This window comes from Dermacentor andersoni, chromosome 2, assembly GCF_023375885.2.
Source record: "Dermacentor andersoni chromosome 2, qqDerAnde1_hic_scaffold, whole genome shotgun sequence".
In the NCBI taxonomy this organism is placed as follows: domain Eukaryota; kingdom Metazoa; phylum Arthropoda; class Arachnida; order Ixodida; family Ixodidae; genus Dermacentor; species Dermacentor andersoni.
This window is the reverse complement of record NC_092815.1, coordinates 226,210,934-226,223,473: the sequence shown is the minus strand read 5'-3', so window position 1 is coordinate 226,223,473 and position 12,540 is coordinate 226,210,934. Positions and strand designations below refer to the sequence as shown.

At 49.8% G+C, this 12,540-nt stretch overlaps 1 protein-coding gene across 1 annotated transcript in view; it reads right to left on the bottom strand.

Annotated features, from left to right (window-relative positions):
- LOC126539977 (dual oxidase maturation factor 2-like) overlaps positions 1-11,754 on the bottom strand; it is a 449,790-nt gene extending 438,036 nt beyond the window's left edge. The window contains exon 1 of the mRNA XM_050186802.3: positions 11,443-11,754. Coding sequence (XP_050042759.1) covers positions 11,443-11,610 — 168 coding nt within the window. The 5' untranslated portion in view covers positions 11,611-11,754. The remainder of the gene's footprint in view (positions 1-11,442) is intronic.
- Positions 11,755-12,540: the final 786 nt, after the last annotated feature.

The window sequence follows — 12,540 nt, the reverse complement described above, 5'->3', positions numbered from 1 at the left end:
AATCTAGGTGCACCGGTGTTTTGGCATTTCGCCCCCATCGGAATGCGGCCGCCGTAGATGAGTGGAAGAAGCTGAGTGTCATATTAGAAACCAAAAGATTAGTTTGGCTTTCGAAACACATTTTCAGTGGAGAAATAAAAGGGAAAAAATGGAGGCGTTGACCATGCGCCCTAGGAACTTCAGCTCCTTGTAGCCGAAGTGACACTTCTGAGGCTTAAGGGTGAAGTTAGCGGACAGCATGGCTTCGAGAACTTGCCGCAGTCGTTTCAGGTGCTCGTTAAATGTTGCTGAAAAACAGCCACATCGTCCTAGTAGACGAGGAAGGTTTGCCACTTCAGACCAGCGAGAACGGTATCCATCATTCAATGGAAAGTTGCTGGTGCAGAACAGAGGTCGAAAGAAAGTGATCTGAATTCGAAAAGGCAATCGGAAGTCAAAAAAGCTGCTTTCTCGCGGTCTCCTTAACGTAAGCCGATTTCCCAATAACCGCTTTTTAGATTTAGAAGCAAAAATACTTAGCACACCACAACCTGTCTAAATAATCACCGATAGGTGTTAGAGGGTAGACGTCCTTCTTGGTAATATTGTTGAGGCACCTGTAATTAACAGAGAAACGGAGCGGTGGTGGTGGTGGTGGTGGTGGTGATGTAGAAGCAGGCGGGGTTAGCCTGGCATACATAGCCGGCAATTGTTCCGCCTGATCCTCCTTCGAGTTGAGATCAGGGGGTGTGTCACCAGGTGTCGATGAGCCCTGTGTCTCGCAGGAAGGCTATCAGCAGTCGTTGCGCTCTCTTCCTGAATGCCGCGGGCCCTCCGGGGAAAACAACGTCTTCAAAGGTCCTGTGCGTGAGACCGCTCTTTTGCAGGTTGTCGACCAACGCTTTTCTTTCTGTGTCAAACTGTGGGCATAGCCAAATGAAATGTTCGATGTCACCAATGTCACCACAGAAAACACAGAGTGGGGAAGCGCGAAGCCCAGTCTTGAATAACCAAGCTGGGGTGTATGCGGAGTCGGTCCTGATGCGGTATAAAAGCGTCGCTTGTTCGCGTGTAAATCCATGAGTCACACAGGATTCGTGTGGATTCTTGTGCATCTGTCTAAAGTGAAGGCGCATTGCATCCTTAGGGTTTTGAAAAGCTTTTGGAGCTTTCACTTTTGGGACACATGTCAGCGCTAGGCGTGCAAGGGCGTCAGCTTCCTCGTTTCCATCAATTCCTACGTGTGATGGAATCCACTGAAACGTTATGTTAAATCCTTTGCTCGTTAGGTCGTCAATCAGTGCCAGAGACTGCCTTGTAAATTTCTCTAGAGGTAGGCCCCGATGTAATCTTTGTAATGCTGACTTGGAATCCGTCAGCACCACGACATCTCGTGCAGAAAAGGCACGTAGTTTCCGCAAAGCCGCGGTGATTGCGGCGCTTTCTACTGTTGTAGAGGAAACAACGCGGTGCAGTCGGCCAGACCATGACACATCAAGGGATGGTATGCAGAATGGCGCTGCACAGCTATCTATTTGTGCGCACACCGAACCGTCTGTGTACACTTGTAGATGGCTTTGAAATACAGCGCTCAAGTGGTCCAGCACAATAAACTTGGCTTCGGCAGTTGAAATGGTGCGTTTCGTCGGTAGGTGGGGTACATTGAGGCTGGAGGTAACATCCGGAAAGGACCATGGCGGGTCAAGGCGACTTCGTTTAGGCCATTCCAATCCTAAAAATCGGAAGGTGTTCAGCGCCGCATGGAAATGTGAGCGAGTTCTTGATCTTAGCCGCCGGAGAAGCGCCGTACCTGCGCGTGACTCGCCCAGCCTTAATAGCTGCGTCAGCAAGGCCTGAGATGCCAAGAGGCGGAGTGGAAGAGACTCTGCCTCATTAGTGACTTTCTTGTTCGAAGCCGCCGTTGGAACTCCCATCGCCAAGCGAAGTCCCTTTCTGTGCACTGCCTCCAAGCGCTCGAATTGACACGATGACGGTGATATCAGAGGGAGCTGATAGAGAATGCGGCTTGTTATCAGTGCAGCGTTCAGTTTAAGCATGGATATAGGATTGTTTCCCCAACGTACACCTGCCAATCGACGAAGTGCGTTGATTCTTTGCACTGATGCAGCCACAACACTTTCGACCGCACCACGCCATAGTAGCTTGTTGTCGATGGTGACGCCCAGGAATCGAACATGAGTTGCACGAAGAATTGAATGCCCTCTGATATTCAGCGTCAGACGTGTTGACTTGCGTCTCACTCCCGGGAAAAGCATGAAGGGTGATTTTTCTGCTGATAAGGATAGGCCAAGCGTCGATAAGTGGCGATCGATAGTGGAGATTGCGGCCTGGGCTATCCGGGCCAAACGTTTGTGTTGGTACCCCGAGATCCAAATGCAGATGTCATCTGCGTAGATGGACATTCTAACTGCCGTCCGACCTACATTCAGGGCATCTGGAAGGCTGGCCATGGCAACGGTAAAAAGCAAGGGGGATAGGACACTTCCTTGTGGGACGCCGAGGGAAATGCGTCGCTTGACACTCATTATACTTCCCAGCTTAACTTGTACACATCGATCACTGAGAAATTCATGGACGAATCGAAGAGCATTTCCCGAGACGCCCATGGCTTGGAGTCCGTTGATGATGCCTGTATGAAGCACACAGTCGTATGCCTTGGCAACGTCCATAAATATGGCGAGTGTGGAAAGGCCGTCTACGCGATGGTGCTCGATATGGCTTAGTAGATCCAAAACACTGTCCTGGGCGCTCAACCGTGGACGAAATCCGGTAATACATGATGGCAGTCTATTTCCTTGCTCAAGATACCTTGTTAATCTCGTACATATTAGTCTTTCCATCAACTTTGATACGCATGATGTTAGCGATACTGGCCGATATGAGGTGAGGTTTGCAGGATCGTTTCCGGACTTGAGCACTGGCACGCTTCGTCTTTATTCTTCACAAGAACGACCGCGGAAGAGCACAAACTGCGCTAAAGCTGAATGACGCCATCATCTAGCATCTTCATGACATGGGCTTGCATTGCTTCACGTTCTGTGGGCGTGTGTGTTGTCGTATGTTGTTATTCGATGCAGCGTGATTGGTGTCTGACTCACCTAGCAGACCGTGCGAAGCACGCCTGGAACCCACTCAAGAGTTCTCTTTTAGTCTTCCTCGAAGTTTACATGAGTGCCTCAGCGCGAACTGTCGTCTGTGCCCACTTGAGAAGCAAAACACTCGACAATGTCCGCTTAGGCTTCGGCGAAAGCAGTGCCCCGAAATATGTGCCGATGCCTCTTGGTGGCGGACCGCTGTATCACGAAGTTCAACGAGGCTTCGCGCTACACAAACGCCTTGGACCTGCGATGACCAAGCTCGTCGCACGTGACCGGAACACTCACGAGTGGCGCTATCGTGATGCTGCGAAACGCGCACCCGTGCAGCTGCTCTCTTTAGCCGAGTTGGTGGAAGTGAACAGTGGCGCCACATTACCGAGAATGGCTTTGTACGAGTGGCAAGGAGGGCGGCATCTACTGGTGCATAGGCTACGCGGTGTGACCACGTGGCCAGTACCAACTTTTTCGCAACAGCACTTGCAAATCGAATCGAGGTATCTACAAGTGCACCCATTTTTTCAGCCATCGATCAACACAGGTATGACCAGTGAAATCTTGTTTGCGGAACGTTCTGGCGTCGTCGCTGTGTTTCCTTCGCGTCGGTCGTTAGCGCGTCGAGCATGAGCGGCCTCGCCACGGAAGGTCGCTGACCTCAGTTTTCCCAGCGTGGTGCGCCGTCCTCGAGGCGCTATCGCCAGATGGGAAATGTCACCGCGGTAAGGGTGAGCGTGACTGCCGCTGCCAAGTGTCCGACCTACGCTGCTGGTCGAGAAATTCTGCGATCTCGGGAAGCCAAACCCGCATCGGGGCAAATTGATGGAAAAACGGCGCAGTCAGAATCGTCGGTAGAGGCACGACTCCAGTACACGTGACCAGCTTCGCCACAATGGTTGCCCACAGCGGTCATCGATGGGGTGCTCGCCTCTGATTTCCGCGTTGGTCTTCGGCGGTCGTCCAAGTACGGTAGTGGAGCTGGCGGAGTGGCTTGCGCTCATTGAAACCACACCGGCGAATTAGGCTCGAAAGCATCGAAAGCGTTCACCGTTACCCAACTGGCGCAATTTGCACTATTAATTCACCTTCCCCAATACTTTCTGTGGCTCCATATTCTGTCACTTGGTATAGTTGCAGCTACATATACAAGGGGCCTTTTTTACGCGAACACTATTTTTATGTTTACAAACTTCCACACCTATGCTACTACCATACTGGCAGAAGATAGGCTGTGGCTGGGTGGACATTTAGAAAAGACTTCTTGAAATATTTTACATAAAAAACTAATAGATGGAAAAAAAATTATTTACTAACATTAGAAGGCCTGTTATAAATGCAAAATTGAAGCCGAGGAGTAGTGAAGTCAAGTCTGCTTAGCAGAAACTCTGCGTAACTCGAAACGCTTGCGGGATATTTGTCCATGAAATGTGCTTACAAAATGCCTCTAGTTGAGATCCCCTCAAAACCGAAAAAGGCTGGTGGTGTGGGCAGGTTGTTGCTGCCGCACCAGCGCAGGGAAGAACGACGCACACCGCGCCTGTCCTCGTGGCTTGGCACAGTCTTTCCGAACTCTTTGAGAAAGGATACGTGCCACTTGGACACAAGAGGTGTAGAATGCTTAAATATATTCGCAAATGCCTCGTACTTTTGTGTCGTCGGTCACCACCATTTTTCGCCTGGATATCGCACGCGCCGTTCACCCTCGCGACATCACCGCGAGGACACCTCACACCGTGCCTGATTCGGTATTTGCATTTTAGCGAAGCTCGCGAAAGGTGTGACACGTAGATGCAAATATTCCACGAGATTACCTGTTGCATGCGATTAAAATAAAAGCAATTGTAGGCATTTCTCCGAATATCAAAGGAGCTATTGAACCACTTCGTGAAAGCTGCGCTGTACTTGCATATCTTTTTAACTTTCTCGCAACCAGCATGCTGCGTTGTATCGCGGGCTTTGTTTTTGCGTGCAACCTTGCCGAGCTGTGGCACGGCGGCCGAAACTGGAAGTCAAAATGGTAGGCCGAGCACGGCTTGCCGGAGGCCAGGAAACGGCGAGCCGCTTATCTGATGGCCGCCCCAAATGGAAAGCGCACGCTGGAATCGCGCATGCATCCAGGTTGCGGCGCCGCCGCTCTCAGGGACGGCGGCGACTATTGTGCGCCGTGGCTTTCGCGCCGCGCACCGCTTTGGTGACGACGGTCAAGTGCGCTGGTTGCGGCACGGCTGCCTTTTTTGACCGGCGCTTTTACACGACTCGCTCGTGTAATGCGTTGACTCGGAGACGCACCTTGAAGTGATGAAACCGAGACACGCAGGAAGCGCCCACTGTTTCATAGCAATGTCGACAAAAGCGCCGAATGAGCAAGTGGCAGATAGTCACATTGCCAATCTTCGTCAAGCTTCCATGCACGCGAATTACATTTTTCACTACTCTTAAGCAAAATTACACCCTTTTGCCACGCAACGATAATCGTCATCTGTCTTGTCCGCATTTCGTTTCTTTAGCGCGGAGAGACCGGTACTTTCCAGTAAGGAACAGCATGCGCGTTATAAGCATGACATAGCATTCTTGACAGGAAAGCAGCAGGCGCGGCGTTTTCAAGAAAGGAAACGCAAGCAAGGCAGATGACGATTATCGTTGTGTGGCAGGGATACAACCAAAAGGGTGTAACTTTGCCTAAGAGTGCAGTTCGATTTCTTTGCTACACTCTTAGGCAAAGTTACACCCTTTGGAGTGCCCCTTCTGCCACACAACAATAATCGTTACCTGCCTTGATGCATGTCCTTTCTTGAAAACGCCGCGCCCACTACTTTCCTCTCGGGCATGTTATCAAGCTGATAACGCGCATGCCGTTCGTTACTGGAAAGTACCGGGCTCGCAGCGTTAAAGAAAGGAAACGCATCAAGGCAGATGACGATTATCGTTGTGTGGCAGAAGGGGCAATGCAAAGGGTGTAACTTTGCCTAAGAGTGTGGGCAAGGCAATGATGATTTCTTTTTTTAAGTTCCGGGTAGCAAACACCTCGAGCAGTGTGCAGCCGGGTTTCCACATGCTGGTGACGTATTCCAGACGTAGTTGTGCTGTTGTATAGCTTTTCCTTCAGGGACTGAACAGTTTGTGCGCCGTATACGATTACGCACAAGACAAAGAAATGCTGTTGACCACAATTCTCTTTTTTTTTCGTTAATAACCTATGTTTGACTGCACGCCAATGACCCTCTTAGATATTCTTCACTGCGGCACACATTCCCTTGAGCTGTGTACATTTAGATAGCACCAACTTCACTCGATGTTTGCTGACTACATCTTTGTTTTAATGTCTTATGCGAAATGCCATAACATGTGGCATCTTATGCAAAGCACGTTCCTTTTACGACTTACAGCTGTGCCTCTAGTTCATCAACGCGGCCGCACTCCGGCTATTGCTGGCCGGGGAATCCGCAGGGCACATGGCGTCTTGTCTCCAACTTTCGCCGACTTTTCGAGTCTAAAGTAAAACACGACGTCCTGTTCCGCAACGTAAATGTACGCAGAACCGATGCGTGACTGCAAAAGCTTGTTTTTTGCACCACGAGACTCCCCGATTCGAGCACCCTGGAGGATGCACATAAAGAACGTGTCGCAAGCACGAAGCCCTGTCGACAACCATGTTGCTACCGCATGGGTCATGACACCCTATTGATGACGGTTATATCGCGTGCCATGCAAAAATAAAGACAATGCGGCAATGCTTCAATGACCACGGTAGAATACATGAATTTAGCGCGAGTTGATATCATTGCGCATACTCACTGCACCACTCCTTTTAAAGACGATCGTAGCAGAAGCGTAGTAATTCTTTTCTTCACTGATGAAATTACCGAATATCTTATTAGCTATCGCAAGAGAAGCTCCAATACTTGGTACACTATAACTATGCAGGGTAATAATTATTAAGCTTCCCTGAATTTTTAAAAATCGCCTCTAGGAGATAACATAGTTCCTACCCTCGAGCTAGGTTATTCAGAGAGGCAGACATTACTCTCACGAGGAATCGAAACAGGTATCCAACTAATTAGAAAAGTTCACAAATTCCCTTCGCAATTAATTACATTACGGCACATATCGCAATTTCCGACTTCTAGCCGGCGAGCTTGCAAGGCGTATACAAAGGAATGAATTCCTAATATGACACCAGTTTGAATATGTACGCCATCAAGCTCGCCGTAAAAATGCACTGTTGCTCAACTTATTTTGCTGACAAAACGCTCTATTATGCATTGAAGCTCCAAAGTAAGTGGAGCGCCCACGTATTTCGTCCCAGACTTTCGAAAATAATAGTTGCAAACCAACGTCATCCCGGAGAATAAAGTGTCGCAAACACACAGAGAACAATTCGCAAATTGCAATATATGTCGTAAAGTAAATAATTAAGAAATTGTTCAATTTTTGTTAATTACTTTAATATGTCTGTAGATTTCTCGTGCTAGTAATGTCCGTCTCTTGGAATAGTCCACCTAAAGAACAAGAACGGCGCTACCTGCCACGGGCGATGTTCAAAAGTTGCAGGCAACTTGCGAACGATCAGCGCGTTCGACAAACTGGGCGAACACGACGGCGCCACTGGTGACGACGGGGAAACAAAGCGCCGCCGCGGCCCCCTTTTTGTTGCCGCGGCGTCTTCCTGGCGCAATCGAGGCGCTTTCGCTTTCGCCAAGGACCTCGGGCGAAGCCGCGCTCCAATTTGCATACGCGCCGGAGAGGGGCCGAAAAGAAAGCGGCGACCTTGGCGCCCTCCCTCACCGCGCTTGCCGCAACCGCGGCCCCTGCGGCGGTGGCCTTGCGGGACGCGGAATTCCTTCCGGCGCTGCGAGGAAGACTGGCTCGCAATTAACCGCTGCTTTCGACTCAGTTCTGCGCGCTTCCGTTGAAAAGCGGCACTCCCGGCCCACGCCTTCCGCGGGCATCGCTCGTGTGCCAAGCTTCATTGGCGATGACCTCCGCTCTTGTTGCGAAGAAAGAAAAAAGAGGTGGTTTTCCAACAATTGCAGGCGGCACAACAGACGCCCTGCGGCCTCGTGACACGTGAGCTACGCTACCCAGGTCAAACGTGAACCGGGGGCCAAAAACGAGATGAGCGCTGACGTGTTGCTTTTGCGCTGCTCACGTTTGTGGTGGACTAGTCCCGTCAGCCACCTCGCCGACCACTGATCTGTGATGGCGCAAACGCTTCTGGGAGACATGCTTGGCCCGAGCTTTTTCGTGGACAGAAGTCTACTCACCAAACGGCAACTACCTGCAGAACGGCAATCGACATCCACTGTTGATCTGGCAAGTTTCGCTAAAGTTTTGCGTGAGCCGTTATGTGGACATCCGGGAAACATAGTTCTCGAAACACCAGTGCAGGCAATTGCGGGTCCAGGCACTGTGTTATAACGTGCATGATGACCCACTCGGAAAGTTAACTGAGTACAATGAGCCTTCCAGGTCTGGGCACAAATACCAAAATATCCGAGCCCGCCTTGCATGTCCAAATTACCATTCCCTGTTAAGCACGAATTCTGCTCATGTTATAAAACTTGGCGTATTCAGTCATAAGCCAAGATGATAGGCGCAAACAGTACCTATTAAATAATTCAGCGGTCGCAAATATAAAATTTCTTACTTTTAAAGCAAAGTGTAAAACTATTGGGCCCTATAATGTAAAACCATTCCAACATCTTTTTATTCCAATCTGCTGACGTCCAATTTGCGCAACCACCGACACAACCATCGGGCCGTCACGCGCAGGGTTCTCAGCCCAATCAAACGCTCTCCTCGTTCATAGGAGCTCACTTTTGTTCGCCTAAAAAACGAGTAATATTGCCTACACTGAGCGGCTTGTCTTATCTAATTGCGTGACAAGAGGCGAGGAGCACGCTCAAGTGGAGAGGGATTCGATGGGGCCGAGCCACTGCACTGAAAATCGATGGTGCCGGCGTCTGCGATTGGTCCGCTTTCACTTAACTGGCTTGAAGTGGCTGGTCGAAAATCACGGTGGCATGCAGCGGAAGCTTAAGAATGACGGTGAAACGGAAGAGTTCGCAGGAAGAGGTTGTAAACGTGCCGAAAGTGCTCGAAAACCTTACACCATCAAGCAAAAAGTTTTATTGTACTCAAATAAACCTATGCTCTCCGGCAGGTGCGAGTAGCCAGTTGCTGAGCGATCGGCGGCAGCCATCTTTTATTTCTTTTGGAACGCGGCAGGCTGCGGCTATTCAGCAAAAAATTTAGTTTTGTTCGGCATAATAATGCATCTTTAACGCGTACACGTCACTTTGACGCGGTGGGTGCTTGCGGTTTTGTGATGTCGAGTGACAGACAGATGAAGTGGGTGCAACCCGAAAATAATTGACCAATAGCCGAGGGCTCACAGCGAAAAGCGTCGAATCAGAAATAAGTATTATTCTTTTGCTCGGTCAAACCATGCATAATGCATGTGTGCCCGTCATATCAGATGGGGAGATATCGCGCTTCTCGTGAAGTCGCGTGACATACAGGTGAAGTGGGGGTGGTCCAAAAAAGTTTTTGACCAATCGCAGAGCGCTCATTGCAGATTTCGAATAGAAAAGCTTGGAATAGTCTTACGTTATAGCGTCAATTGAGTGCAATTGTGTACACCTTGACACCGCCCATTAAATTTTGTTTTCTTACTCGAGAGTACTTTCAGAGACCCTGGTTGGTACATATATGACGCGATTTTCTGTTGCCATGACATATGGACAGTGAGATGTGTATCATATATATATATATATATATATATATATATATATATATATATATTCGACTAGTCGATGGAAGCACACGCATAGATCTCGCTTTTATACTGGCCTCTATCCAGCTCTTTTCGCGCTACGTGTACTTGCAATCTAAAGGACGAATTGAGTTCGAGTCGCTCAGGCAAGTACAAAGCTTTCGGAATAAAATGCTACTAATGGATGACCGAATTTCATAAGCATCCTAAATATGTCGGAATTGTTTTAATGAAGTATGTCCCAATATTCAATCACTGAAAAACTGATATTCACTTGCTTAACAGCTGAAAATGGATATTTTAGTCCCTAAGCACAACTGCATTAGGGGGAAATATTTGGTCAACGTTGGTACTAAAAACAAGCAGCGCCAAATGGCCACGTGCACAATCAGCCGTGTGCGTGTAGCACAATTTCGCCCTTTAGCAGCTGAACTGTTCACCGCAGTTTTTACCGCTATGTTTGTACTAGGACTGCATCGAAGAATACATTATCCATTGTGCGATGAAAAGGAGTGTCTTCCGAATCATGCACGGAAAGCAAAAGCATAGCAAGAGCAGCAGTTTCATTGAGGTACAGATTCACGCTGCGCAGTTTTCAAGCCCTGCAAGAATGCTGGTACAAGCTCAGTAATACACGCGTACATTATAGCTAAAGAGCACTAATCAGAAGGCATTTAATGTGACATTGGCGTGACGCACACGAAGAAAGATGCTGTCTCATTCCTCACACGACCTGCTGTTGTTGTATATGGAATGTGCAGACCACACAGCTTCTCGATAAAGTTTCGTGAACGCCTGTTTTGCAGCGCCGATGTGCTAAGCTGCTGCGAGCCTAAAGAAACGGGATAAAACGACGCTATCATCACCGACGCTGTGGACGAAACTGTGTCAAGGAAGTCACGGTTTCACTCAAGAACGCCGGGCATTGCGGCGCGCCGCTGACGAACGGTCGGCCACTTTCTCCTCCGTTGGCGGCGCCGCCGAAGTGCTGTTTGTAAAGATTACGCGTAAAAGAAGCCTTAGCGAGGAAGCAGTGCAGGGCATGCAAACGCAAAGCCTGAGCAAGAAGTCAGCATAACTTTTGCAACGTGCTTCCGACCTGTCTCTAACAGCTGTCAATACTAGTAGAGCACGTGATGACTTCCAAATATCGCATTTGCCGTCCTTTCAAGTGCGTCTCCAGAAAAACTAAGGAAATCGCGTGCGTGAAGATCATGGTTTGCCTCTAGCCATAAATGTGCGATGATGTTGGAAACTATGCCTGTTGCAATCATGTGCGACTACTAGGCCCTCATCCAATAAGAATACGCTTTCAATAGTGACCTCATTAACAATGGCATGGGAAGATCGCTTTTAATAGGTCTGTGCAGTGGACTAGTACCATTTCTTTAATAAAGCTGCTTGTCTCATACAGCGAGTTTCACAGTTCAGGTGCATTTACATTACACAAGGCCGTTTCAAATTTCGCCAAGCATCGGTGAAGCGTCGCGTGTGGTTCCCGAGAACAGCACGGCAAGGACGGAACGTGCTAGCCAGTATTTTCACCAGAAGCACTTAAGAGGGGACCGAGCTCACCTCTTTGCGTATCCCCGGGAAGACGATGATGAAGGCGATGAAGAGCGTCGAGAAGCAGACGTATATGAGAATATTCCGCATGTCCTCTGTCACCGCGGTCCTGTTGGCATACGCGTAGAGCGTCGGTCCACCCTCGGTGCGGAAGGCGTCGAACCATCCCTTGAGCATGGCGCAGCCAAGGTCGCCAGGGGGGAACTGTCGCGCACAACCTCACGGGCCGGTGGACATGTCCCGCAGCGGAACAGCGAAAGTGCTCCTGCCCGGAACCGGCGGCGACTGACGAGCGCCGTGCACGCGGCGGCTGGCCTACTCGCCCCCCGCGAGGCCCCGCCCCGGCTGCGGCGCCCGCTCTGCGGCGCTGGCTGCTGCACGGCAGGCCGTGTCGACCAGCGGGTTGTTAATGCATTGCATGCCTCATTACGCGGCAAGAGGGCGGCGTCACCGAAAGATGGTACCAAAAAATGGCCGACGGCGTGACCAGTGAAAACAAGTCAAAAACGCACCGATTGGCGTCAAATATCTCAGGCAGCTTTCTGTAAAATGTAAATTACTGGCAAAGAAAATTCCGTACATTTCGGTCTGGGTGGGGGCCTCCGGGGTGCGAGACGAGCACGCTTCCCCGACGCCACGGTGGCTCCACGGTTATGGTTGGCCAACGTTGTGCCTAGTGCGTGTGTCATTGCACACGTCACATCAATGCCTCTGTCACTCCCTACCACGTGTCACTCGCTCTTGGAATTTCATCGGTTCTATGGCTACTGCGATGCACTGTCGACGCCACATCACGAGTGTATAAATGAGGTGTTTCTAGTGCAAGCGTCATTGCATACGTCACTTCGTTGCCTCCGTCACTCCCTACCACGTGTCACTCGCTCTTGGAATTTCGTCGGTTGTATGGCTCCTGCAATGCACTGTCGACGCCACATCACGAGTGTATAAATGAGGTGTTTCTAGTGCAAGCGTCATTGCATACGTCATTTCGTTGCCTCCGTCACTCCCTACCACGTGTCACTCGCTCTTGGAATTTCGTCGGTTGTATGGCTCCTGCAATGCACTGTCGACGCCACATCATGAGCGTATAACTGAGGTGTTTCTAGT